Source organism: Arabidopsis lyrata (assembly GCF_000004255.2).
Source record: "Arabidopsis lyrata subsp. lyrata unplaced genomic scaffold ARALYscaffold_1, whole genome shotgun sequence".
NCBI lineage: Eukaryota > Viridiplantae > Streptophyta > Magnoliopsida > Brassicales > Brassicaceae > Arabidopsis > Arabidopsis lyrata.
Genome location: NW_003302555.1, coordinates 994824 through 1021663, shown reverse-complemented (window position 1 = coordinate 1021663; position 26840 = coordinate 994824). Strand labels below are relative to the sequence as shown.

Here is a 26840-nt window from a genome sequence, read left to right as displayed (position 1 = left end):
TTAATGCATATCTCTTTGTTTCACTTTAATATATATTCCTAAATACCAACTTATGGCAAAAACAGGTGCATGCTATAATTTTAAACGGTCCACATTTCTTTATTCGGTAATAAATTAAGTTTTATATTAAATCTCAATATACAGCTCACATATTATTATTTGGTAATTAAAATTAAAGGTCCACACTTCATTTTCAATTTTAAATAGTCCTAATATATTTTAATTTCTCTAAAAATCAATAAAGGGTCCGCAACTCATTTTTTGTTAATTAAAATCATTATTGTCTCTTATTTGGTATAATTGACTAAAAGGTCAACAATTATATTTTATATAAATCACTGTGTATTATTATTATTATTATTATTATTCTTTTGGAAATAAATATATTTCTTATAAATGGGAGGTCCACATTTCGTAATCAAAATTTAAGAGGTTCAATAATTATATTTTCATTATTTTTACAGTTATTCTATTCTTAAATAAATTACAATAAACATACATTTTTAATTAATATAATAGATTGAGTTTTGGGAAAGAAATCTAGTCATTAGGAAAATTAGAGATATATTAATGTATTTGGAAAACTTTGCTTAAACCTTAACTTTATCATTTAAAAATAAAATTAAAACATTAAATATGTAGTCTCATATCTTGTGGTAGCCGTGTTAATATGTTACCGCCCGAATGCAAACCTGCATTTTGTATGTTGTTGACAAAAATATATAAATACGTAATTTTTTTAATTATAAACCATCAAATATTTTGCCGCCCGAATGTCTATCTGATAATAATTCTGGTCGATGGAAAATACATACGTGATTTTTTTTATTATAAACCATCAAATATTTTAAAAAGTTTAAATCCTAAACAAGTAAATTTAGTTTAGAAAACGAGCGAAACAAATAGGGTTAATACAAAAGAAACAAACATACACATAGTAACATACTCTAACCAAAAAAACGAGACTTAAAATGTATAATAATTTCATCAATTTTCCTACAAAACATTGTTCGGGGATCCGGTCGATAAAACTATCAAATTGGAGGAAACAATATACAAAAAGTCCTTAGAACAAGTGTGCCGCGCATTTTTAAAACGCATCATATTTCTATTACCATTTTGTACTAGGAAAAAATTGTTGAACAACGACCAGCAAACGAGGCAAGAAGCGCCATTCAAAGACTATAGCGTGGGCATTTTCGTAATTTCATTAATCGCTTAGCCGTTGGACACCATTGCCATTCAAGAAATTCGTCGGAGTCTAAACTTCATTATTTGCTTACCAAAACTAAAAAGGTGCTCTCGTGGAAAATTTTAGGCTATAAAATGGAGACGAGGGCGATGGGATTTCACCACCTTTCTCCACCACAAAATCTTAATCTCCAAAATCTCAATCTTCAAGATCTGTGTTCTTGTGCGTTAATAACACAGTGTTATGGCTTCTCAATCGTATTCGTATCATCAATATCCATCTCCTTCTTATGAATCGATACAGACCTTTTACGATACCGATGAGGGTTGGCCGGGACCTAGATGCGGCCATACTCTCACGGGGGTTTTCGTCAACAATTCCCATCAGCTTATCCTCTTCGGCGGCAGTAGTACTGCCGTCACCACCCATGACTCCTCCTTACCCGAGATCAGTAAGATTTATCAGCCGATTATGAGTTAGGGTTTTGAGATTTCGAGATCCTCTCTATGATGATGGTTTTGTTTTTCTAGGTTTAGAAGGCGTCACCAATTCGGTGCATTCTTTTGATGTTTTGACCAGGAAGTGGACACGGTAATTGAGGATTTACCTTTGGTGTTAAGATGTTGATGTTTGTTTTAGGGTTTTTTTCTTTTCTTATTGATGATTTCAATTGGTTGAGTGGTACGGTGGATCTCTTTAATTTGTAATAATTCGTAATTGTGTAGGCTTAATCCGGATGGTGACGTTCCGTCTCCCAGGGCTTGTCATGCTGCCGCTTTATATGGCACCTTGCTCCTTATTCAGGTGATTGTAATCATCAATTTATCGGATTACTCATCGTGATTGTCCGAGAACATAGATCTGGATTGATTTTGTTTTAATTTCATTCTCATAGCATCTTAACTAGTTTACATGTAAAGATATATGGACATTTGGTTGCTAGAGTCTAGGATCTAACACATGAGCATGTCGTTGTTTTGTTGGCAGGGTGGGATTGGTCCATCGGGGCCTTCTGATGGAGATGTCTACATGCTTGACATTACTAATAACAAGTGGCTTAAGTGAGTTTATTTATGAATTAATTTATATCACTGCTAGATCTACTTTGTTACCGAATGTTTTACGCATTTAATGTATGTTCAGGTTGCTGGTTGGAGGGGAGGCTCCAAGCCCTCGCTATGGCCATGTTATGGATATAGCTGCTCAGAGGTGGCTTGTCATATTCAGCGGGAATAATGGTATGAATATCTAAATTTTTCGCTTTCGTTTGCCATTGATGTATTTATCTTAGCATATATCATACATATAGTACAACCATAAGTAAGTAAGAAAACATATAGATGATATTAAACCCCTCAGAAACGAAAAAATTCCTAATCTATATTTGGCATTTCAAAATCATCTTAGCGAAAAATATGGTATCTTTCAACAATGTTTTCATTTATGTTTCTACGAAGGAACTTTTTGGTTATGATATTATTCTATTACTTTTGTCTATGGAGTAGGAAATGAAATTCTTGCTGATACATGGGCACTGGACACGCGTGGATCATTTACGTGGGACAGATTGAACCCATCTGGCAATCAGCCAAGTGGGAGAATGTTAGTAATTTAGTTGATTTAAGTAACTACTGTAGTAACACATTTTGGTTTGAGTTATATATAAGTAACTCTTCATTGTTTAATATTTTGGTTTAGGTATGCTTCTGGTACTTCTCGAGAAGATGGTATTTTTTTGCTCTGCGGTGGAATAGATCACTCAGGAGTGGTATAATATTTCTTCCTTAAAGATTATGTATATAGGACAATAGAAGTTTAAAAAGTCGAAGCTCTTGTTTACTATAATGGCCAACTTTTGTTTTTCCAATCTCTTTCATTGAACATATATATACACCCTAATGCTTGCCTTTTCCAGACACTGGGAGATACCTACGGGCTGAAAATGGATAGCGTTAGTCAGTGTGCTTGGACTCCTGTTCCTGGTGTAGCTCCTTCCCCGAGATATCAACATACTGCGGTGAGAACCAATATCTTGCTCTAATCCTATCTTTTGCAAAAACTTCCTTAACTTCATTGTCTTTCTTATTAGGTTTTTGGGGGTCCAAAAATGCATGTCATTGGGGGTGTACTGAATAGGGCTCGCCTAATCTATGGTGAAGCTGTTGCTGCTGGTAAATATCTAACGGCTGTTTTCTAAGTAGTATTAATATTCCATGCGACTATATATGTATATAATATATATCTATCTTTTCTGCTTTTGCTTTTGTTTCCTAAATCCTTTTTTTGGAGCTTTAATTTAACCAATGGTCACATGTTGGGTTCTCCTTCATTTATGGAATGTAAAGCGCATAAAGAAACTGAGTTTGATCCTTATCATATATATAGCAGACTTAGTAGTGGATAATGTTATGGAAAAAAAAATTCTTCCTTGCAGTGCTTGATACTGAGACTGGTGAATGGTTAGATGCCGATAGACCAGAGACCTCTATGAGTGGCGCATATAGACAAAATCAATATCAACTTATGCGACGTTATCACCATGCTGCTGCATCATTTGGTACCCACATGTATGTGCATGGCGGGATTAGAGATGGTAATCATGAAAATTTAAATTATATTGACACCAGAATTAAAGGAAATTATATGTATTTTTGTTTTTGATATGGATTTTGCATATCTTAGCTACTAGTCAATTTGAATGTTAGGAAGTTTGCAGATTCCATCTTTTTTTGAGTAAAGGGAAAGTCACAATCTTTCTGACAATTTCATTGTTTTATTCTTGTGTAGATGTATTGCTTGACGATTTGCTAGTGGCTGAAACATCCCAGTCTTCAAGTCCTGAACTAGAAGAAGATAATCCTGAAAATTGTAAATTCCTTACACTAGAATCATTTTGCTTTTCATATATTAGTCCTATGGATTTTGCATATCTAAGAACTAATCAATTTGACTGTTACCAAGTTTGCAGATTTCTTCCTTGAGTTGAAAGTAACAATTGTTTTTTTTTTGGCAATTGCTTTAATTTTGATTCTCGTGTAGATATGTTGCTCGACGATTTTCTAATGGATGAAATACCTAAGCCTTTAGGTTCTGAACCAGAAGCTCCATCCTTTATAAGGAGGAGGTCTATACTCTTTCACACTTCTAATTTACACTCTTTTGATCTGTGCTTAAACCCTATCTAGTTGTTTTAACATTAAAACTCCTTTTTTCTTCCATAATGATGTCAGCTCAAGTGAAAGTGCGATGGAGAGATTGGCAGAGGCATATAACTTACCAACTATAGAAAATGCTTTTTATGATAGTGAAATTGAAGGATATGTTCCACTTCAGCATGGAGCTGTATGTGAAATTTTCTTTTATTCATTCATTCCTCTTTCTTTCTTTATATAGAATGTTATATGTTTAATAACTGAGTATTTGGTTGTGATTTCAAAGGAGTCGGATGGAAATAGAGGTGGCTTGGTGAGAACTGTAAGCTTGGATCGATTTGCGAATGAGGACCAGCAGACTAATATTTTAATGCCACAGTTCATCGGACAGAATTCTACTCAAGACTTGCATAAAAAGGTATATATGATCTTTCCTTTAGCATATTTTCCCATCTTCATGCACTTAAACACGTTGCTTTAATTTGCAGGTCATTTCGACTCTGTTGAGACCTAAAACCTGGATGCCTCCTGCCAACAGAGATTTTTTCTTGAGTTATTTAGAAGTCAAGTATTTGTGCGATGAGGTGGAGAAAATATTTAAGCATGAACCAACACTTCTTCAGCTCAAAGTTCCTATCAAAGTCTTCGGCGATATCCATGGACAATACGGGGATTTGATGCGTTTATTTCATGAATATGGATATCCTTCAGTGGAAGGAGATATCACGTAAGTTCAAGCTTCCTAACATGTTTTTACTGGTTTTGAGTTTTTCTCTGAATATTAGTCACTGAACCAATTGTTGTGTGTGTGTGTCTAAATAAATATATGTCTTCATCAGGCATATAGACTATTTGTTTTTGGGAGATTATGTTGACCGAGGACGACACAGCTTGGAGACCATCATGTTGCTGTTTGCTTTGAAGGTAAGATACTTTTTCTTATATCTTATTACTTTTTTGATGTTTATTTGTTAAATCTTCTAAGATCTGTCTCTTATGTGCAGATTGAATATCCGAAGAACATCCACTTGATTCGTGGAAATCATGAGTCTCTTGCAATGAATAGAATTTATGGTTTTCTTAAAGAATGCAAAGAAAGAATGGTACGTCTCTTCACAGAGTATATTTTCTCCTTGTCATTGGCTAACTAATGAAGTAATATATATATATACTCTTGTTCTGTACGTTACCAGGGTGATTCCGATGGGTTTGAAGCATGGTTAAAGATTAATCAAGTTTTTGATCATCTTCCGCTTGCTGCACTTCTCGAAAAGAGAGTTTTGTGCGTACACGGCGGAATTGGGAGGGCAGATACCGTCGAACAAATTGAAAAGATCAAAAGGCCGGTGTTCCCGGATACTACTGAATCAATTGTCTTGAAAGACATCTTATGGTAAATTAACATGCTTCAACTATTTCTTACTCTTTTTTTTACCAAGCTGTGTAATAACATTTTTTTCTGGATAAACAGGTCAGATCCTACGAGGAATGACACTGTTTTGGGTATAGTAGAAAATCCCAGAGGAGAAGGTGTTGTCTCATTCGGGGTTAGGCCTTTTCCTTATTTTTCCTTCACTTTATTAATACCATTTCCAGCTCAACTACTTATGCATTTTCTTGTCTTATAAGTGCAGCCGGATATAGTCAAGGCATTTCTAGAAAGGAATGGACTGGAGATGATACTAAGAGCACACGAGTGTGTTATTGACGGCTTTGAAAGATTCGCTCAAGGACGGCTTATAACAGTCTTTTCTGCTACAAACTACTGTGGTACGTTTGTTATTTTTATAGAAACTGATCATTTCTTTCGGCATTTGCATAGGCATGTGAATGAAAAACATTGTGTGTGATGAACAGGATTGGCCCAAAATGCGGGAGCAATATTGGTAATTGGTAGAGATATGGTCATTTATCCTAAGATGATTCATCCTAACCCTCCTCCCATCTCATCTTCAGAAGAAGACTCTCCAGACAAAGCAGGGATGCAGGTAAGCTTCCCGTTTCTTTACCATATATAATATGAAACATGTTGGGCATATGAAACATGTTGAGGTTTTAAGTTATGTGTGTTGGACTCAGGAGCTGAACATCGAGAAACCGCCTACTCCAGCTCGAGGGGAGTCCAGTGAGTAAAGGCAGAGATTTGGCATAGAGAAGCTGCGGTTTAAGAGGTTCATTTGCAAGCTGCACAAGTGTACTGGAGACTGATCGATCATTGTTGTTGTCCAATACCCTTTCTTATCTTTTTCCAACTTTTTTTTTTTCTTTTCCTTATTTGGTTTTGGTTGAGGACCATTTTAAAAGTAATTTTCTTAATAGTTAGTTTGGAAAACAGTTGATTTATTAAGTATTATTGATTCACAATATTTTTAATCAATAAAAAGTATTTTTTTCTTCTTTTTAAAAAAAGGTTACGAACTACTTATAATCATATTTAATAAGACGTTGTCCCCTTTATAGTAGTAAATAATTAGTTTCAAAATAAGTAAAACATCCCTTTTCAAAGAAAGAAAAAAAAAAATGTTAATTGCCTAATTTGAAGGGTTTTTGGATGTTTACTTACCCTAATAAATTATTTATTCTTTCCAAGATTTTTTGTTAGGATTTATAGTTTGAAAATACTAACTAGGATTTATAGTCAAAGCTTGAGGAACTTTTGCTTAAACATCACATTAAGCATTGATGAGGACGATTACTTTTCCTTCTTCCTTGAATTCCTAGTTTCTTTCTTTCTATCTTTCCTTTAATATGCTCAGCTCTAGTTTGGAAGACAAGTTGGGCCGAGTATTAAAACATCATTAATTGGGCTAAAAGGACATCAATTATGGCCCACTTGTCGGCCTTCAAATTCTGTATTTGTATACAAATTATAAAATCTATAAATAAATATGAGTTAAAAAAACTGTGGTAAAATATTCATCCCATTATCCTCACAGATAAATCCATTAAATATTTTTGTATCGTATATTTCTTAAGAGTATTATAACTTCACTACAGTGATTTCTTATTCGGTGGAGTGTTAACATCAACATTGAAGACTACATAACATTTAAGAGAGCTCCATTATAAAGTTAAAAAAAAACTGTTAATTTGGTTAGCATTTTAATAATATCTTCTGTCCTAAAGAACAAAAGAACCTCGTCCCCTTCAAAGTCTTAAAGAAGCTACCACCAGCCCAGAGGCCAAAACCATCACATTCATTTTCTCTTTTTTGTTCTTCCTCTTTCATATTTTTTCCTTGTTTATTCAACTTTCATAATTTTAAAATATCTTTTGCAATAAATGGTTGAGGTTGAAACTTAAAAGCATAGACATATAATATTCCCATTCCATTATCATTATGATTGTGTTCATAAATGTTTGTATTTCTCAAATTGATCACTCATTTATTTTCTTATGACAAATTTTATTTCATTGGAACTGAAACTGATTACTCTTTTGTCCTTTCCCACTCCTTTAATCCTTTTGTTTTTCCATTAAAACGAATTTTGAGTTATTGTTTTTCCGAACTTTTTTTCGTTAATCAATATTCATGAAACCTTTTTTGAACACTCTTCAATAAAACAAAACCATCATTTTCCAAATTTTAAATACGCAGAAACAGATGGATAGTGAGACAATCTTCATCCTCACATAAATATAATCCTTATTCCAAAGACACTTCTACACACCAAACTCTAATCTTCATTCTCACCAAACGAATAAACGAATCGTTTTTTTCCTTTAAAAGTTTTTTTAACACGTTGAAACACTCTGTGTTCCTCAAAAACTATAACCAAAAAAAAAGAAAAACATAAGTATATAAGAAAACGGCATTTACCAAACTACCCTCGCCACTCGTTGCATTGTGTAGTGGGCCTAGTCTTTTGTGGGCCGGCCTTAAGCGGACACGGCGTCTGTAACGGCGGCACCATACAGTTATACTGCAGACACAGCGAGCTGCTCACCGGAATTTCCGCCGCCGGGCTTATCTGTATTCCCGTCAAGAAGTTATGCTGCAGATACAGCGTCTGTATACTCGCCGATAACAACCTCTCCACGAAACTAGCCGGAACTTCACCGGTGAAGCGATTGCTGTTTAAGTAGAGATTCTCTACGCTTGAGAGAAGCGGAGATATCCCACCGGAGAATCGATTGTAGCTGAGATCGACGGTTGGGATCGTCACTTGATTCGCCGGCTGAATCAATCCGTAGAAGAAATTGCGTTGTAATTGAAGGTTTGTGATCGGGAAGGCGAAGATTCGACCGGGGATTGTACCGGTGAACCGGTTTAAGCTGAGATCGAGGTAGTTAAGCTGGTTTAACCGGAGTAAGACATGGTCTACCGGTCCGGTTAACTGGTTCCAAGCGAGTGAGAGGTATTGTAGCGACGGAGGGAGAGACGCCGGAGAGATTGAGCCGGTGAGGCTGTTGCGTTTGAGATCGATTCGGGTTAGGGTTTGTGAGAGAAACGGTGGTATTGATCCGGTTAAGTGATTGTGGCAGAGAATCAAATTGGAGAGCTCCGGTAAGGATCCGATTGACGGAGAGATAGTTCCGGTTAACTGATTGTAGCTCAAATCGAGTGTTCTAAGTCCACGAACCTCGCCGAGACTCGCCGGAATCTCGCCGGAGATGAAATTCCGGCTGATTGCGAGAAATCTAAGGTCTTTTAGCTGAGAGATTGTTGCCGGCAAAGCACCCATGATTCTGCCGGGGACAATGGAGAGCTCAGTGAGTGCAGAGAGTTTGCCTATTGCTGGGTCGATGCGACCCGATAAACCGGGTGACCCGGCTCTGGGGTCGCCGAGATTGAGAGAAATAACTTTTTCTCCGTCGCAGTAGACGCCGGCGAAGCCACAAGGATCAGAAGTGAAATCCCAAGACTCGAAGAACTTGGAACCTGGCAAATCATCGAGCGATTTACGAATTGCTTGCAGAGCCAAGAAATCAACTGGGTCCAGAATCGCCTTCGTGAAGAGCCCGAATCGAAGCAGGATCATCAAACACCATATCAACGTGGTAAAGCTCATCATCTTCTTCTTCTTCTTCTTCAGACTTAGCTGTTACAGGTTCAAGAAACAGAGACTATATATATACAAAAGAGAAGAACAGAGACAACCTGTAAAGCACAGAGCAAATGGGTAATGGTTTCTGATTTCTCGTGAGAGGGAAAGTCTCTGGTTTATGTGGTGGAAGTAAGGTGTTCTCGTGGGAGCTTCCGTGAGAGCTTTAATGGCGGATTATCAAACGATTAAAAAAGAAAGGTTTATCGAGAGAAGAGAAAGAGTAAACAAAATGGCTTGAGAAGGAAGCCAAAAACCAAGAAATTAATATTCTTCGTCTGTTTCTTCTTTCTTCTTCCTTTTTTTTTTTTTTTTTCATATAGAGAATATACGAAGATAAGTATATATGTTAAGTTACTTATCAATCAAGTTTGTAATCTAAACTGTATCTTTCTCTATGTATAAATAGAGTTGTACTCACATCATAATCAATAAGAAGAATATACAGTTTAACATATATATGTATTCTCTTTCCTCTTTGTTCTGCGTTTTTTACTTTCTTTGGTGGCTTGTAGTAGACGATGATATGAAAATTTAATGAAAGTCGGACAAAAAAACTAATTAAACTATCCGCAGTGGTGTAAGTGTGAAGGAGGGGTGTAAGATTTTTTTTATTATTATAATTTAAAGTGAGAGAGAAAAGAGAGAAAAAGAAATAAAGAGATAGAGTGTCTTACACCCGAGTGTAAACTTACACCCGGGTGGGAAGAGAGACAACTTTTGCATTATTTCTGTATTTTAAAATAGATACATTCTACGCAAAGATACACCACTGCGGTTGCCCATAGGATGCTAAATTAAGAAATTTGGGTTGTGTCAGTGAAAACATGGAAAAAGGTGCTTGTTTTTTTAGCTGTGGTTTTATGGGGAACAGGTAATTTGGTAAAACGGCTGTCCGAGCCTTAGGTTCGGAAAGAACCAGATTAGGTTCGGTGAGAGAGATGATAGAGGTGCCTAATTGCTAAAGTGTGTTGGTGTCTTCTCGTCACGTGAGTTTTGTGTGCGTTTCAGTCTTACTGTTTTGAGTGACAGCTTGGACGAGCGAGACTTCCGTGACACGTCAGCTTTCTGGTTCGATAATTACTTTATTGTACTATATTAACTTTTCAAATATATTTTGCTCGAATTTATTAATAACAAAACGTACTTTTAAAAGACAAAATCAGCGTTACAATTTTGATCTTCCTGATATTTAACACAAATTGTAACGCATATCGTGGGAAGTTTAACTTACAACAAAATTAGTAATATTATACTAATATATGGTTAATCAATGGTCAATGTAACTGATGAAAGTTTAGTCAAAAAAACAAAACGAATCCTCAATTTTGAGGTGTGTCCTAGTCTATCTAACTAAGCTTTACTATCTATCTACTTCCAACAAATCTTGCGACCAAAAGTGTATTTCACATCTACTAAATGTTTGGTTTGCCATAGGGCTTGTTTGATGAAGTTATAGCTAAACACATCTATCGAAAAAAAAATGTTTCCTAATCCGACTCTTTGCATAAATCAACAAATGTTTTGACAATTGTTTTCACTCGTTGAGATTTAGCTATTATATTAGTTATGACTTACTTCATTGACCAAAAAACAAACTTATTTAATCTATGTTTATATATGAAGAAATTTTTGATATGTTACGAATAAATAAAAATGAATATGAGAAAGACATAAAAGCTATGACAGTTAAATAGGTGAAAGAGAAAAAAAAGATTTGTAAGGTTGCACCAACTGTATAATTTTTACAAAGGTAGCTGGCAAATGGTCCTTCTATTCCGTGGGCGTAAAGGAAGATGATTGGTAAAAAAAGTTGGACAACGCATAAGAGATTGATGACTTTAAAAAAGGCAAAAGAAAATAAAAGTAAATATGGTAATTTTATTTCTCTAGTTTTTTTTTACTCATTTGGGTTTTCACAAAACTTGTTGTTTGTATGTAAAACCTGTATGAATAGAAGCAAAAAAAAAAGAAAGGAATAGGAGCTTGGACCACAAGTCTTAGCAACAACACATGCAGAAGATGGTCAGGTCAACATTTATAACGCTTACCCAATTTTAACACTTGTTTCACTACATACGCAAGCAACAAAATAGCTCGATTAATTCCTCTACTGTACAAGCTTTTGCCTTCTGTTTATTAGCAGATTCATCTCTACTTTTGATGTTATATACATGTACATTAGTTTCATAATGTGTAACTACCATTTTCTGAAAATAATTAAATCATAGCGTACATAAAAATACGTTTCAAATAATGATTTCGCTCTACTCATTCACATATACCAACCATACATAAAAATGATTTAGTATTCATTCTAAGAGAGACTAGGTAGTGGACCAAATTAGATTTATGAAAAGAAAACATGGCTTTGCAAGAAAGCCAAAGCAATAAGTTCCAATCACAATGAACAAAATTAAAAAGGTCTAAACCCTAAGATGGTCCCACTACGAGACAATTAACACACTCGTTTTGGGACTCTGTGTTTGTTTGGTGTGTCGTCGAATCCTCTCTCCATAGAAGGTAAGATCACTAGTAACCGATATAAGATTTTCTTTGACTTTTGAATCAGTCTAATGAAGAACCCTAAAACCAACCATGTTATACATGGATACTAAAAAAATTAATAAAGAAAACATTGGTTGAAAAGAAATAATAATAACTAAAATGATGAAGAGGGATAAGATAAAATGATGGCTAGAGAAAAAGATTTGTTATTGTTACACGCCTCCATGCCTTCAATTTATGTTTCATTAGTCTCTTTCACTTCACATACTCTTCTCTTTTTGAAAAGAAAAAATGCTTCATCAAGTGATTACCATCGACACATGGCTTCACAATTTTTGATTCCACTTATAAACAATCTATGATTTTCTTCGGCATTTTCTTTTTAATTTCGTTCCTAATTTGAGGTAATTCGGACATTGTATTAAATACATAACTAACCAGACATGCCCAATCCATTCTCAATCTATTGTCACAATCATGTCCTATAAGCCTTATAACAATAATGGTTAATAAAAGAGACCATGGAATCGTTATTCATAATTCAAACAAATCATTGTTGATTAATCCACACATAATGAAATTGCCTAAAGTGCTAACTAGTACCATTTTACTTTACGGCTTAAACCAAAATCATGAACTCAATAGAGTAGATCAGATTCAGAATTATAATGCAGAGAATTCTAAGTCATGATGGTCAGAACAAAGGCTCCAATTGGTGGTAGCATTGTGACAGGAATACATATAGACATGTCTAGTTATAAACTCAATTTTTACTCTTAGAACTCAATTAAGAGTCTAAACAAGTCAGGGTATCTGGCCAGGGACAGTGTTGCTGAACCTCATTAATCAAAATAGAACAACAACAACAAAAAAAAACCTCAGAGGAGTGTCGGCTTCATCATGTCATCAGCCTTGAACATTTGCATAATTCGAGAAACGCATCGGTCTAATTTATATCCACTTGAGGAATTGTACCACCAGCTTGGAGGATCTGTTGCTCTAACTGCAACAACATTACATAACAGAAACAGGAATATGAGAAGTAGCAAATGGTTGAGTAAAACATTGCAGTATAAAAGAATTCACGAGCAGAATTAAGTAGGTTTCCGCAAAGTTTAAAACTCACATTAAACAGATCCTGAAGTTTGGTCTTTAACATCTTATATTCATAATCCACCTGCTGCAAACACCTTAAACACCTGTACCAAATAACATGATCACAATTTGTGTGTCAATTAGAAGAAATTATAGTTTCTCATAATAAATTTTAGAGATCCAAGAACTTTTTGCATCAACAAGGTAAAAAATATACACTGGAGAAAAAAGAGACTAATTGTTTTAAACAACACTCACCCTTCACGGTTCTGAACATGGCAACATTCCTTGAAAGATATACACACATTTTTCACCCTCTGTGCACCAACACTGTATACAAAGCAGAGACTGAGCCGTTAAATCTAATGTAGTTTGGTCTCTTAAAACTAGATAAGTTATATGAAGCAGGTATCCTCGAAAAACACTCTTGACATACCTTGAGCTACTACCCTTGAGTTGATGCACACCTGAATCGACCTGTTTGAAATCCACATTATCTGGCCGCTCCCTAATGTGATAATAAACTCATAAAATGCTGTCATGAATGAAACTAACTACACCTCAAAAATGAATGAAGGAGGACTAGAGATGTGTATATAATAAGAGAAGCCAAAGAGAAACTTACAGGGATGCAGACATGGTATTAATAAGCTTGGAACAGTCGTCAAAGAAGAGAGAGACAACTTCAGCTACAAAATCAGGAGTGCCTTCATCTTGCAACTTTCTCAACTCCGAGAACTGATTATCCAGAAATCCCTTCAAATAAACAACAAAAATGACTATACATCATCTTAAAAACCCACAACTTCAAATGCAACACACTACATACACCTTAAGCTTAATATAAACCCAAAATGATCCCATTCCACCCCAACTAAGAAAATCAATAGCAACGAACCTGTTGATAAAGAGAAACGATGTAGTCTTGAAATTGTCTCTGCAACTGAGCAACGACGGTGGTGTTCATGGCTAAGTTGACCACGAACCAGAAAGGCAAAGAAAGATGGGTAAGAGCTGTTCAAAACATACAAATACCATCACTAGATAAGCCAGAAACAACGATGAATTGTATTTATAGTGTTTCCTCCGGAGATCAAGATTTCAAACTAGGCATAAAGTCAAAAGAACAAACTTCCAACTTGGGATCAAACTAAGAGATTCGAGAATCAAAATCGGAGGTGAATTCGCTGACGACATACCCCAATTCGTCGAAGATGAATGCTTGCAGCGACAGAGAGAGAGATGATGAATCTGATCGGAGCGTCAAAGCTACTACTTTCCGTTGACTGATTTTGACCATATTTATTGTAGGGGTTAATCAAGTAAATAACCATATTATTTTTTTATTATGGTTCCTGTATGGTTCCCATTATACCATGCTTGCTGGATGACACATCAAATAAATAACCAACTGTTACATTCTAGACCTTCTCCATTTAACCATGCTTGCTGGATGATACATCAAATAAATAACCAATCTATATGCAAGAACAACACCTATAACCTATACCTCACCTAGACCAAACCGGTTTAACTAATTGATATCTCTCTACAAATTCTCCCCTTTTCCTCATGTGTGTATTGGTGTAAAATCACAACCATTGCATTTCATTTATCAGAAATGGATTCTTGTATCCAAGAACTTCATTTCTCCCACCTCCATATCCCAGTCACGATCAACCAGAAATTTCTTGTACATCCATCCAGTCCAACACCTGCAAATCATCAATCTCCTCACCATAGTCTCTATCTATCAAACCTAGATGATATAATCGGAGCACGAGTTTTCACTCCCTCCGTTTATTTCTATCCGTCAACCAATACTCAAGAATCTTTGGTACTGAAACGACTTCAAGATGCTCTTGGTGAGGTTTTAGTTCCGTATTATCCACTCTCTGGTAGGTTAAGAGAAGTGGAAAATGGGAAACTGGAAGTTTTCTTTGGAGAAGAGCAAGGTGCGTTAATGGTGTCTGCGAATTCTTCAATGGCTTTATCTGATCTTGGAGATCTTACAGTGCCAAATCCAGCCTGGTTACCACTAATCTTTCGAAACCCAGGAGAAGAAGCTTACAAAATCCTTGAAATGCCGTTACTTATAGCTCAAGTAACGTTTTTCACCTGTGGTGGGTTTAGCCTTGGCATTAGACTCTGCCATTGCATCTGCGATGGTTTTGGAGCCATGCAGTTTCTTGGCTCATGGGCAGCTACAGCAAAAACCGGAAAATTGATTACAGATCCTGAGCCGGTTTGGGATAGAGAGACTCTCAAACCAAGAAACCCTCCAATGGTGAAATACCCACATCATGAATATCTTCCAATTGAAGAAAGATCGAATTTGACGAACTCCTTGTGGGATACGAAGCCATTGCAGAAATGTTACAGGATAAGCAAAGAGTTTCAGTGTCGGGTCAAAGGCATTGCTCAAGGACAAGACTCAACCTTAGTTTGCAGCACGTTTGATGCAATGGCTGCACATATATGGAGATCATGGGTCAAAGCCCTTGACGTGAAGCCACTGGATTACAATCTCAGGCTCACGTTTTCAGTCAACGTAAGAACAAGACTCGAAACCGTAAAGTTAAGAAAAGGGTTTTACGGGAATGTGGTGTGTTTGGCCTGTGCAATGAGCAGTGTCAACGGTCTTATTAACGATTCTATTTCTAAGACAACTCGTTTGGTCCAGGAGGCGAGACTTAGGGTTTCAGAGGATTACTTGCGGTCTATGGTGGATTACGTTGAGGTAAAGAGGCCAAAGAGGTTAGAGTTTGGTGGGAAGCTAACGATAACACAATGGACCCGGTTTGAAATGTATGAGACTGCAGATTTTGGATGGGGTAAACCGGTTTATGCAGGGCCAATTGACTTGAGGCCTACGCCACAGGTTTGCGTGTTGTTGCCTCAAGGAGGAGTTGAGTCTGGCAATGACCAAAGCATGGTGGTTTGCCTTTGCTTGCCTCCTTCTGCTGTTCATAATTTTACTCGGCTTCTGTCTTTAACTGATCATAAATAAGTCAATGGTGCAACACAATAGTCATATTAAGATGTCAATCACATAATCACATGATTTCGTATTGACTTCAAAAATATCACTGTCATGATTATTCCACATAAGAGTAAAGAGTTGATATCATTCCAATACTTATGAGTACTCAAAAACATATCCCCGATCAAACATAAGTCACATAACAAAACGAATTCCAATTCATCATAATCACTTAAAACAACAGGAGATACCAAAAAAAAAAAACATTGGTGTAGTTTTAGACCAAAGTGTTGATCTCCACATGGATCAAACTGTACAAAGATTAGGGCTCACTAGTAGGGTTTAAAACAACATAGAAACCCCAAATTCGAAAATATTCATTTTCTTTTCCTTTCAAGGTTTCAACCACGCCCCAACGACACCCATATATACCAAACTCCCATCTATAAAAATGTACATAATTTTTTGGCATATTCGGGCAGCCATATCTTATATAAAAGAAGAAAAGGGACAGGAAGTTATTACCACCAACTCGGAGGAAATCTTTATATAATATACAAACTCCAGAAGCCTTCAGGACTTTTGAACTATTTACCTGTTCAAATACAAAAATTAGGAAGAGAGCAAAGAGATCAGCTTCTCATTACTCACTTAGACAACAAATCATCATAAAGATGTCTAGAGGATTCACCGCAGAGAGACTCGAGGACGTGATTGTGGTTCCGAGAGAGATTTAATCTCCTACAAAGGAGACCATACCATATACCATTTCATCTCCTTGTAGTTTCTCTATGTTGTTGACGTTTAGATGATGACCATTAGTAACTTCATCTAACTTCTTTTTCAAGTGTTCTTCTTTTGGATCTGCTACTGCTTTACAGTGCTCCTCATGCAAAGCAAAACCAAAGCCCATAGGAGGTTTTCCTGTAGAGAGCATCTGTTCGTTGACAGTACTATCGGTGTGAATCGGTGGTGTGGTAAAGCCATTTGTGATCCTGGTTTCTTTGAGTGTAGAGAGGTTGGCTGTTACGGGATTCTCAATCCACCCATTTGTGTTCTTCTTCTCGATTTCCTTGTAGATCCCATTTACTGTTGGGTAAAGGGCTAAAGAAGACTTGAAAGAGTTGTTCAGATGATCCGAATCACGGAGATTCTCCATCTGTTTCGTTAAACCTATTTCCATTAAACCAAATGGTTACATCCACTGTGGCTTGAAATAAAACAACCCTAGATTTCGATCTCTTCATTCGAGAATATTTTATCTCTAGAACGTTCATTAATTACTAGGGAAAGAAATAATAATTTACCCTCTTCAGAACTTTCGGCGGACTCAACCGATCCTGGCTTAGAGTGACAGTTGATAATATCTTGGCATATTTTTCCATTAACTTGATGAGATCCCGATGCGGAGGTGTGATAACATTTCATGGAAAACCTATGTCAAACGTTCCATGATTCAAAGCATAAGCTATACAGATCAAATCAAACGTTTGGGAATATAAAAGAGAATATTTGGAAAAAAGGACAGGCTGTAAATAATCACAAGTTCGAATTCTTGTCCAACTAGAAACTTTCATCAAGCAATGCACAATACAAGAAGACAGCAAGATATGCAGAAATTTTTTGTCCAACATTTGGGAATACCTGTCTTCCAATGTTGCTTTGGTGCTGTGGAAATGGTCAAAAACTGGCAGCAGCTTTTTCTGTTTTATCTCAAGTTCATGAGCCGGAACCTTTTCTATCTCAAACTCTCCACCAGTGGAACTACTATCTCTTGGAGAATCCATAACATGAAAAGAAATCTAGCAACACATCAAGAAAGTAAGAATCAAGAGACAAGTACAGCTATATCAAAGAAAGGAAGAGTTTTTGACAAAAAAATACCTTTGAATTTTGCCACACTGGTAGCATCCCCGAGGTTACCTTTACCTCAAAGTTAGAAAGATAGCAATGTGATCTTTCAGGGGGCTTCTCAGAACAACTTATCAAATACTTATCTTCACCAAAATGGCTGTTGATGTCAAGGGAAAGACATGCAACCTCATGGCTTGTCAAGTTATTTGACACAGTCTCTAAATCATATTGCTTTTCAGTGATACTTCTGGGAAGTCGTTCCTCAGTCTCCAGCCAGTCAGACCTTCTACATACATCCCACCACTGAATAGGCTCAACTTTGACCCTCAAGTCATCCTCCTGAACTTGAACATGAGATGTTCTTTGCACTGTCGAACCATTTTCAGGTGATTCTGTGCAAACTGATGGCAGAAGTTCATGCTGCACCACATGGCCTGATGGAGTATAGACTAAGACATGCTCCAACGCGTTAGTCCGGGAGTTCAGCTGATGGTCATGAGTGACGGATTTATGAAAAACAGCAGCCACGGCACCCGATGGTACAAAAACTTTTCCAGTTGCAGCAGTAGCAGCATTGCTTACTGTGTTAAGCCACCCAAAACTGCTATACTTTATTCTGCTTACAACAGAAAGGGCAACAGCTGGTGGTGGCAATAAAGACTGCTGATTATTTGACAACGATTGAGTAAACCACCATGACAAGGATGAAGCTGGAAGTCGGGTAGGCTCCTCACCCTCACAAGGTTGAATCGCAGCGTCGCTACCAGACGAGTTTAAAACAAAAATATGGCAAGTACCCTTGGATGAAATAATAGCCACCCACTGACTCTGCTGACTAAAGCAAATGTCCTGGACAATCTGTTAAAAAGAGCAGAAAAAATCGAATCAAGAAAAGAGAACATTGAAAAGAAAAGGACATAGGTCAACCCAAAAGTGTACTTACAGCTGAAGTGATTCCTCTATGCAGTTTGAAAAGATGCATATGAGAAGATTCCCACTCATAACTTAGGTCACCAGGTGCATTATGTGAACGAGATGGCATGATCTGAAAGACATTGATATTGTTCCCACACACTGAAGCAGTAACCAATAGAGTTCCACTAGGATCAAAGCAAAGTGCTGAGATAGGACTCGTATGAGCCTTGAACTGTGATACTAAAGCTCCAGAAACAAGATCTTTAACAGCAACCTGTTGGACGAACATTCAAATAATATCACAATCTGGCAATAACAAAAAAAATTAGCAAGAGATCAAAGTAAGTGACTATTGATTAAGATCATTGGTTCAGGAACCCAGGTAAAGTAAAAACTTTGTGCTTTGAAATATATCAGCGATGCCTTAGTAATGACTGTTAGACAACTCTAGTGTAAGAGAAAAGCATGACTCAAGAATTGCTCGCAATGTTCGGATCCAGAATAAAACTAACCATTCCAGCATTCTCTGCATCTGATCCAGTAACCCCACCAACTTTCCAGATTGAATTTGGTGATGCTGGAGAAGTAGATCCATCAGGGAGCATATCTTGACAGTATTTTGACAATGTTTTGTATCCCATGTCCCCCAGGTTGATTAATCCATTGGCTAACTGCTTGCTGGACTCCATGGCATAACGGGCCATAATACTACTTCCACCTGATGATGAACTTGGGCTGAGACTGGGTGAAGACGTAAAAGTCTGTGGGCTTAGGCGCCCTGTTTTCATGGTCATGGAACTTTTGGACGCATATGCAAGCCACCTTGGACCTACAGCCATCGGACCATAGCCAACATTAACCCTGATTGTCCCTTGTCTAACTGGCTGGGGAACAGGATAGGTTAGAACACTGAACTTATTTTCCAGAGTAAGTGCGTCACAGCAATATATCTGCACAAAACAATTGGAAACCATCAGTGTAGGGCATAAGAACAAAAGATAAAGAATACATTCAATACAAGCAAGGTTCATTTGGTCTCAAGACAACTACCAAACACTTCCCTTGCCAATCATCTAAGACCAAGTACTATTGGTATGGAAGAATTTTATAATAAAGAATCTGAATTTCTTGAACCGCACTAATACTCACTTGATTTGCAAGGCCAACAGCGACTACTCGGGAGCTGCATCTAATCATGCAAACAGATGACCGAAATCTCAGGACATATACATAACTGTGGGACCTAAGGGAGTAAAAGCGAACAGTGGTAGGATAATTGATGGCATCCCCGGCTTTAGAGTCTGATTTACCATCTCTTGCTAATGAACCATTCTGGGAAAAACTGTGACCCAAACCAGTGCCGCTTGTGTCATCCCCAGCAACAACCAGCAAAAGAGGATGTGAGTTCCCAAAACCCTCATGATCACCAGACCTTGCAGGTAATGGCTGCATCTGTAAGAATGAAACTGGACCACCTCGTTTAGAGACGAGTTCATTAAAATTAGAGGCATCCTCAACATCAAAGACTTGAAAGCCATTCTGATAACCGAGTAAGAGAACATGTCTGGTGACATGTTGACTCAGTTCAAGAATGCCAAAGCCAGCCCATGTCACCTGCTCATGAAAGAGGGGGAAAAGGAGTTGTTGACTCTCCATCAGCAGGAAACAAGGGAAGAAAGTGACTACCAAAAGAAGGATGCAGAACAAAGAAACCTGGGTTATACATTTTAAGAACCAAAACGAAAATTTTATGGCAAAGAAAAATCATACTCATCACACAAGCTAAATGAGAGACGCACAGAAAGAATAAAAGAGATTAGAAGAGACGCAGGCCATACTTTTCTAACCTAGAATTGAAAATATAGCAAAACCCATTTCAAAGAGGGTCAACAGGGAAAAAGGAACTAGACACCTAATACATAAATTAACCAACCACAACCAACAAACTCAACACATAATTTCACATCAGAAAGAAGCACTTGCAAATTTTCTACTAAACCTATGCAATCATCTGGACACAGCAGCTAAAGCTAGACACTATGAGATAATGAAATAAACCCACCAACCATCATTCCACTAAATGTTTCAAAACAGGAAAGAATCCCAAATACGTCTTAGCTTTTAAATGATCTAACAAAATAGCAAAATCCAACACAAAAGCAAGTATCCAAACAGTAACTGCAAAACAAGAAAAAAACAAGGGACCTGATCTTTGTCATCTTCAGCAGCGGAAATTGAAGCAGCGACGGAGGCTCCAGCGGAACGAACAGACGACGCAACGTTGGTGGCGTTAGCCGATACAGTTTTGAGGCAAGAAGATATAATCTTAAAGGAATTCGGTAACAAGCCACTGTTCTTCCCTTTCCCCTTCTTCATCATCTTCTACTACCGAACAAACACCTAAGAGACGAGCAACAAACTCACAACGAAACAAATAAGAAAATAACCGAACATCGCTCCTTATTTATCTCGATCATCAACCGCCACCATCATCACCCCCCGAATCAACCACGGAGCATATCCTCCGATAACCACCGACGAACAGATATAACATCCGATGATAAAATCCGTGGATCTCTCTCTCTCTACCGATAAAAAACTCCGAGTAGTGTTTGACTTCAATCAAAAGCTCTCTCTCACAATTTTTTTGTTGTCTTCTCGACTACTACTTCTCTCTTACCCGTTCGTCTTTGATTTTCAGAGAAAGCGATTTTCACCTTAAGCCAATTTTTTCCGCCATTTTTTTTTTTTTTACAGACTTATCATTTAATTTAAATAATACTATATGGATAATCGTCGGTTTCTTCTTACTTTATTTTATTCAGTTTTATACGGCCCGACTTTCCAACTTGTTTACTTTTTTTCCTCTTAAAAAAAAAAAATTGAAGATAATTTTCGACCGGATTAAATAAAAAATTTAATAATCTCCACTTAACCCGGAAAATTAATTTGTAGAACCTATCTCGTTACCAAATATAAAAAAGTTACATAGCGCTAATCTGCAGCGTAATGGTCAAATCTGGTTTACCTATACTCAAATTTATTGCTCTCCACATAAATCAAATTTCGATACGACCATACAATACAAACCTCATATGTCAATTTATTGTGTGTTGTTTAATGATAACATGAAAAAACATTAGAATTATCTAAAACAACAAGTTTCTTTTAACCAATGTATCAACTAGCAATTTTATAAGAATGCTAGAGATGATCATCAGTTTCGAGGAGTTTTAGGCATATCAACATAATCACAAAACTCTGCTTCTTTCACTACAGAAAAATCAAACAAAGAAGCAGTGAATGCAGATAAAATAAAGAATCAACAAAGTTGCACTAGCAAGATCTTAGTGCTTCACCTCCATTTACACTCTCTCGCTTCACATGACTACTTGTGTGCATACAAGAGCAAACCTCCGTTTTTCGACCAAAGGCTAATAGCCTATCAGTATGTATGTATATTATGTGACTTGTTGTTGTTGTTGTTGTTGTTGTCTGCTGCTATATTCCTTTTCCAAGAATCCAAATGTCATCTTCAGACGATCCTGCAGATTTACTAGGATGTTTTTCGTCACCCTTTTCTGATGTCTAGTGCTCTTTAGCCATTCAATCCCAAAGTATACTCGCACATATGTTGTCTTTGGTTTTGATGCCGATTCTTCCATTTGGTATCTTAGATGGAGATTAAAATAGTCACCCAGTGGTACTCCATGGAGTGTCATGACCTCTTCGACAAGCCACCCATTCTTCTCTGGCACTAGGGACTTTTGCTGTGTACTGGTTACTTCTCCTCTATAACGTGATATCCTCTTATCTCTGTAGTACGTCTGCCTCTCATACACATCAGCCTTCTCTGACTCCCATGGGCTGCATGAATAGCTCTGGCAACCCGCTCTCTCCATAGCCTTTCGATCCATTTCACCCCCACCAAACAACTCCATAAAGAAACTTACCTAGAGAGTTATCATAATGATGCGTAAGACAATTTCAAAACTCATATACATTTCCACACCACAGTTGCTTTACCAATGAAAGAGAAGAACTCACCGGGACAGGGAGAGTCAAAGAGAAGACCTCAGAGAATCGCACGTCATCAACACCCAAGAACAGACCACTCTCTTCACTTTGGAGTTTCTGCTCTGATTCCTCTTCAACAGCTTGCACTTTCTGCTCTGGAGTCAAGGATTTTGCTTTCCACAGAGCCATTATTGTCCTATAAACGCAAAAACAAGTACAAAAGTCTATATAAATCTTATTATAATAAGTGTTCATTTCTACTAAGGGTGTAACTCTTGATAGTTAGTCAATAGGCATCCACGTCTAAACATATCTAACAAAAGCAGTTGATACTACAGAGGAATAGTACCGATTTTCATATTCAGATGAGAAAATGGGCATATCCAAATTAAACTAAGCATATTGATTGGGGCACAGAAAATCTAGTAGGACGTTCATAAAAGCAAGCACGCATATAACAAATAATAGGAAAGACTTATCACTTACTTTTGTGCCACATTGAAAGATACAAATGAGTGGAAATGGAACTTAAGCCTGCCTTCCTCATCATGTGTCTTTGCGCCTATCCTCGCGTCCATTCCTCTATTTGGTCTGAGAGTCATGACAATAATGGGACTCCCCATTGAGGCAAGAGTGGGAGGAAGCACTTGAATATCCTCTATATCTTCCCACAGGAAAAAGAATTTTGTTTTGTTACCAAAAAGGCTTGCATAAAAGCCAACAATTCTTGCAGACAGGAAAAGACGACCCTGCAGAAGCAAAACTTAATTACATGTGTTATAATCTCTTCATTGCTAAGGAAAAAAGCTGATGATGAATGCGGTTGAATACTAAAAAAAATGTGATGTACATCAAGAGCTCCTCACCTGCAAAGGCATTTTCCGCTTTAAGTGACATGTGAAGTCATTGATTAGAAATTCTTCTTGTGGGAGACCAAAGAGCTTCTGAAAAGCTGAATTTGTTTGAGGAGACCGCACATTAATCTGAAATTTCGATTCAGCAGATAAGAACGCATAACAACACTACCAGTTTATATGTTGATTGAGAGAACAAAGTAGTAGCCACATACCTTCTTCCCCACCTCTTTCTCCATTTTATTTAAATAGTCTCTGACAACATCTCCACCTCCTGTATGATCCAAGAAAATCCTCAAATGCAGTTTGGATTGACAAGCCTGAGCCAGTTTCCCTTGAAGTGGAACCCAAACATCCGCTAAATCAGATATATTAGATCTCACAAAGTTGATTTCGGCATTCCCCAATGAAACAGCTTCGTCAAAAGGTCCGTCGAAATCGAAAACTTCAACATTCAGTACAGAAGGAGGATCAGCCATCGCATCAAATTCAAATATTTCTGCACAAACAAGATTCCAACCCTCAAAAAACTTGTGACGACAAATCAAAGAGTTGAAACATTCAAGAATTGAAGCAAGACCCATTCTACCACTAAGATTGAGGACAAGACCCATGCTACCACTAAGATAACTGGACTTAAAATAAACCATAGAGCAACCATTTACCATTCCACTGAGGATTAGATTTCTGGAACTTGATGGAGCTGGTTCTCGTCTTTCCATTGGAAGTAAATACAATATACGGATCACAATGCCCGCTTGGATCTACAGCTGCTAGATCGACTCCCTCAATTAGAGCAACAGTTAGCAACCAACCATCTCCATGCGCTTTGATGCCATGATCACTGCCTATAATTGGATTTGACAGTTAAGGATCAGTCGGATACACACATCAGGCTTCCAATGAGAGGCCACAAGACAGAATATGAAATAGTCGATGGTGTATCTTCATGGATGTTACCTTTCTGTTTTCTTGCCTGCATGAAACGGGAAATCAGTTGCAATACTCTTTCGCACTGAAGAACGAGAACCCCACTAACAACAAATTCTCCAATTGAATCCGGTAAATCAAGGCCATTAAACTCAAGCCCTTGGATTGCACTAGGTATGGCAAACACAATATGGACAAATACATAAATACCAATCAAGAACGTGGAGAAGACAGTGAAATTGGCAAAATATTGTACAGCCAATTTCCAGTCTGATTGAGGCTCAGCTTGCAAGGAAGAGAGGGCTTGCTCCTTGTTCACCCCAATATCCTTTGAATCTACAGGCTTTACACTTTGAGCCAACAAATTGGCATACTGTTCGAAGTTGTCTTTTAGACCTTGTCGGGCTCCATTCTCTATCATACCTTTCATCATAGTGCTCTGAAGAAAATTCAATCTCCATGAAACTACCAAACGGGAACACTGCTCCCCAGATGGCAACTCAGGGCCAGGAGAGATGCAGTAAAGGACTTCAACCTTGAAGGTACTTCCGAATGGAACATCTGGAGTGGCAACACTTGCTAAAACGGCGTAAACCTCTCCGTCTGCTTTGAGGTATGTCTGCTCCTCTGTGCCTTTGACAGCCTTAATCAGTTTGGTTGGAGCCTTGAGGTAACTTACAACCCGCTTAACACTCTCGCCATCATTTTCACCTTTCCATGGTCCAATCTGAACTTCCGTGGTCCCTTGCAATTCAGTAAATGACGCATATAAACTTGAATCCGATGCGAAAAGCAGAATGTTAAGATCTGATGGGGAAATCATAAACAACTGGTCCACAACGACACCACCAGGTAGATTACTAGGAGGTTCACTTCCCTGATCTTTCGACTCCATTACCTTCAATAATTCCTCAAAGGAAGCAGAAGATGACTCATCTTCAGACAGCTCAAGGGAAAAGACTGGTCTAGAGGTCTCAGATGGTTCAGATGCATCAATGCTCCTACTAGTGGACGGTGTAGGTGTGGCGGTAATAGCATTCTTCTGAAAAATCTGAGTGAATCGACCGGCAAAGGTTGTCTGGGGGATAGATGAAGCATCATCTGATCTAGAAGGAGAGGCACAAGTGGAGGGGTCAATAGGTGATTCCAGTCTCAAGTCAGGACTCCTCGAAGCAGAGGCTTGATCCCCAGTAGAAGTCAAATCAAGAACCGAGTTCTTCTGACTGAAACATATCTTTAAAAGGATCTCACCTGTACAAGATGGATCAAAATAAAAAATGAAAATTCGAAACTAGCGTCAACGTAGTTAAAGACAAATGAAGGAAGGAGGACGTACCACAATCCTTTTTGGAACCTTTCTTCTTTGGGTTAAGAGGATACCAAACAGTGCCAAGAGATTGATTCTCTGCATCGAAAACAAGGGAAACAGAAACTCTAACCTGACCAACGAAGTCATCGTTGAAGTATTTATCCTCATCAAGAACAGAGACGACGAGTTCGTCATTCAAATCGTCGACGCCAAAACTGAAATCTTCAGCCCATTTGGGGTTCAAGTTCTTCTTCACTACTTTGGTCCGTGACCTCTGTTTTCCCAGCTGCAATCTGACGTAAGGGTCGCTAAACCCATTGAGATCCATAGCCGGTAGATTCCTCGCTTCCACGACTCGGACCTGAAGCTTCATCTCGACGACGATGAGCTACTCCCTCCAAGGGATGCACACAGTGGAAATTGACGATGGCGAGTAGAGGGAAGAACGATCCCAGAAATACGAAGAATGGAGAAGAAAACCTTGAAAAATCAGCAATGGAGAAAGCCACACAAATAGGGAGAAAATTCAAAATTGGAGATGAGAGAGAGAGAGAGAGAGAGAGAGAGAGAACTTTCAAATGGGGGGAAATTGATCATTGAGCATGAAAAAAGGGGATTTTGGCTGGAAATAAACCCTAATTTGCTTCAAATCGGAAGAAGTAAACATTAACAACAACAATGATAAATCCAGAAAGTCCTCGGCGACGAAGTCTTCGTTAATGTCTTCTTCTTTCTTTTTTTTTTTGGTTTGGTCAACGTTAATGCCTGTTTGACTTTTCATACGCGAAACTTTCATAAGTGAAGCTATCTGTATTTTTTTTACCATTGCATTGGCGCCCTTCATATTATTGATCTGTAATTGTGGCCAAACACTTCTTTCTTGGCGTCGATTTATTTACAAAACCAAAAAAAATGTATAGTTTATGGTGTTGTTATATGGATACATTAATTTGGGTTGGTGTAAATGTAAATTGTTTTCCAAAAAA

The 26840-nt window shown here is 37.6% G+C and overlaps 6 protein-coding genes across 7 annotated transcripts; 2 read left to right on the top strand and 4 right to left on the bottom strand.

The window, feature by feature from the left end:
• The first annotated feature begins 70 nt into the window (after nt 1-70).
• On the top strand, nt 71-6789 carry LOC9325524 (serine/threonine-protein phosphatase BSU1). Its single transcript, XM_021010798.1, has 22 exons — nt 71-1643; nt 1723-1783; nt 1918-1996; nt 2180-2253; nt 2336-2430; nt 2698-2794; nt 2891-2960; nt 3108-3209; nt 3282-3363; nt 3627-3785; nt 3980-4060; nt 4232-4316; nt 4423-4534; nt 4631-4762; nt 4833-5071; nt 5184-5268; nt 5349-5447; nt 5538-5737; nt 5816-5891; nt 5979-6114; nt 6202-6332; nt 6424-6789. The coding sequence occupies exons 1-22, from the start codon at nt 1436-1438 to the stop codon at nt 6475-6477; spliced, it is 2457 nt and encodes an 818-aa protein (XP_020866457.1). The 5' UTR covers nt 71-1435; the 3' UTR covers nt 6478-6789.
• Nucleotides 6790-7903: 1114 nt separating this feature from the next.
• On the bottom strand, nt 7904-9827 carry LOC9325523 (LRR receptor-like serine/threonine-protein kinase ERL1). Its single transcript, XM_002889413.2, has one exon. It carries the CDS (start codon nt 9357-9359, stop codon nt 8169-8171), a length of 1191 nt encoding a protein of 396 aa, XP_002889459.1. The 5' UTR covers nt 9360-9827; the 3' UTR covers nt 7904-8168.
• A 2761-nt stretch (nt 9828-12588) lies between these two features.
• LOC9328222 (histidine-containing phosphotransfer protein 5) lies at nt 12589-14315 on the bottom strand. Its single transcript, XM_002889412.2, has 7 exons — nt 14192-14315; nt 13891-14006; nt 13618-13748; nt 13429-13500; nt 13251-13322; nt 13024-13096; nt 12589-12900 (listed from the first exon to the last, which is right to left on the bottom strand). The coding sequence occupies exons 2-7, from the start codon at nt 13957-13959 to the stop codon at nt 12844-12846; spliced, it is 474 nt and encodes a 157-aa protein (XP_002889458.1). The 5' UTR covers nt 13960-14006; nt 14192-14315; the 3' UTR covers nt 12589-12843.
• Nucleotides 14316-14396: 81 nt separating this feature from the next.
• LOC9325522 (omega-hydroxypalmitate O-feruloyl transferase) lies at nt 14397-16239 on the top strand. Its single transcript, XM_002892113.2, has one exon. The coding sequence runs from the start codon at nt 14614-14616 to the stop codon at nt 16000-16002; it is 1389 nt and encodes a 462-aa protein (XP_002892159.1). The 5' UTR covers nt 14397-14613; the 3' UTR covers nt 16003-16239.
• Nucleotides 16137-21484, bottom strand: LOC9325521 (autophagy-related protein 18g). 2 transcript variants are annotated; one of them, XR_002329275.1, is made up of 10 exons: nt 20950-21484; nt 19894-20358; nt 19257-19694; nt 18773-19018; nt 17860-18687; nt 17620-17777; nt 17283-17410; nt 16667-17148; nt 16501-16570; nt 16137-16418 (listed from the first exon to the last, which is right to left on the bottom strand). XR_002329275.1 is itself a non-coding variant. In XM_002889411.2 (9 exons), exons 1-8 carry the CDS (start codon nt 21121-21123, stop codon nt 16709-16711), a joined length of 2877 nt encoding a protein of 958 aa, XP_002889457.1. In that variant the 5' UTR covers nt 21124-21484; the 3' UTR covers nt 16137-16570; nt 16667-16708. The 2 variants fall into 2 exon arrangements, 1 of the variants encoding a protein (XP_002889457.1); XM_002889411.2 differs by having other exon boundaries at nt 16137-16570.
• Nucleotides 21485-21838: 354 nt separating this feature from the next.
• Nucleotides 21839-26612, bottom strand: LOC9325520 (C2 and GRAM domain-containing protein At1g03370). The gene is made up of 8 exons (XM_021012296.1): nt 25882-26612; nt 24576-25796; nt 24281-24463; nt 23831-24114; nt 23628-23744; nt 23248-23510; nt 22792-22957; nt 21839-22697 (listed from the first exon to the last, which is right to left on the bottom strand). Exons 1-8 carry the CDS (start codon nt 26225-26227, stop codon nt 22206-22208), a joined length of 3072 nt encoding a protein of 1023 aa, XP_020867955.1. The 5' UTR covers nt 26228-26612; the 3' UTR covers nt 21839-22205.
• Between the last annotated feature and the right edge of the window lie 228 nt (nt 26613-26840).

Bases quoted from the DNA above. Each gene is read 5' to 3' on its own strand.
- LOC9325521 (XM_002889411.2), bottom strand. From the start codon at position 21,123: ATGATGAAGAAGGGGAAAGGGAAGAACAGTGGCTTGTTACCGAATTCC. The intron at 20,359-20,949 runs GTCCCTTGTTTT...TTTCATGAGCAG, and splicing joins CTGAAGATGACAAAGATCAG to GTGACATGGGCTGGCTTTGG. The intron at 19,695-19,893 runs GTGAGTATTAGT...TGTTTTGTGCAG, and splicing joins CTGTTGGCCTTGCAAATCAA to ATATATTGCTGTGACGCACT.
- LOC9325522 (XM_002892113.2), top strand. From the start codon at position 14,614: ATGGATTCTTGTATCCAAGAACTTCATTTCTCCCACCTCCATATCCCA.
- LOC9325524 (XM_021010798.1), top strand. From the start codon at position 1,436: ATGGCTTCTCAATCGTATTCGTATCATCAATATCCATCTCCTTCTTAT. The intron at 2,254-2,335 runs GTGAGTTTATTT...ATGTATGTTCAG, and splicing joins ACTAATAACAAGTGGCTTAA to GTTGCTGGTTGGAGGGGAGG. The intron at 3,786-3,979 runs GTAATCATGAAA...ATTCTTGTGTAG, and splicing joins GCATGGCGGGATTAGAGATG to ATGTATTGCTTGACGATTTG.
- LOC9328222 (XM_002889412.2), bottom strand. From the start codon at position 13,959: ATGAACACCACCGTCGTTGCTCAGTTGCAGAGACAATTTCAAGACTAC. The intron at 13,749-13,890 runs GTTCGTTGCTAT...GTTTATTTGAAG, and splicing joins TCGTTTCTCTTTATCAACAG to GGATTTCTGGATAATCAGTT. The intron at 13,501-13,617 runs GTAAGTTTCTCT...TTATCACATTAG, and splicing joins AATACCATGTCTGCATCCCT to GGAGCGGCCAGATAATGTGG.
- LOC9325520 (XM_021012296.1), bottom strand. From the start codon at position 26,227: ATGAAGCTTCAGGTCCGAGTCGTGGAAGCGAGGAATCTACCGGCTATG. The intron at 24,115-24,280 runs GTAAATGGTTGC...TTGTTTGTGCAG, and splicing joins ATCTAATCCTCAGTGGAATG to AAATATTTGAATTTGATGCG. The intron at 23,745-23,830 runs GTATGTGGCTAC...TCGAAATTTCAG, and splicing joins AGAAAGAGGTGGGGAAGAAG to ATTAATGTGCGGTCTCCTCA.
- LOC9325523 (XM_002889413.2), bottom strand. From the start codon at position 9,359: ATGATGAGCTTTACCACGTTGATATGGTGTTTGATGATCCTGCTTCGA.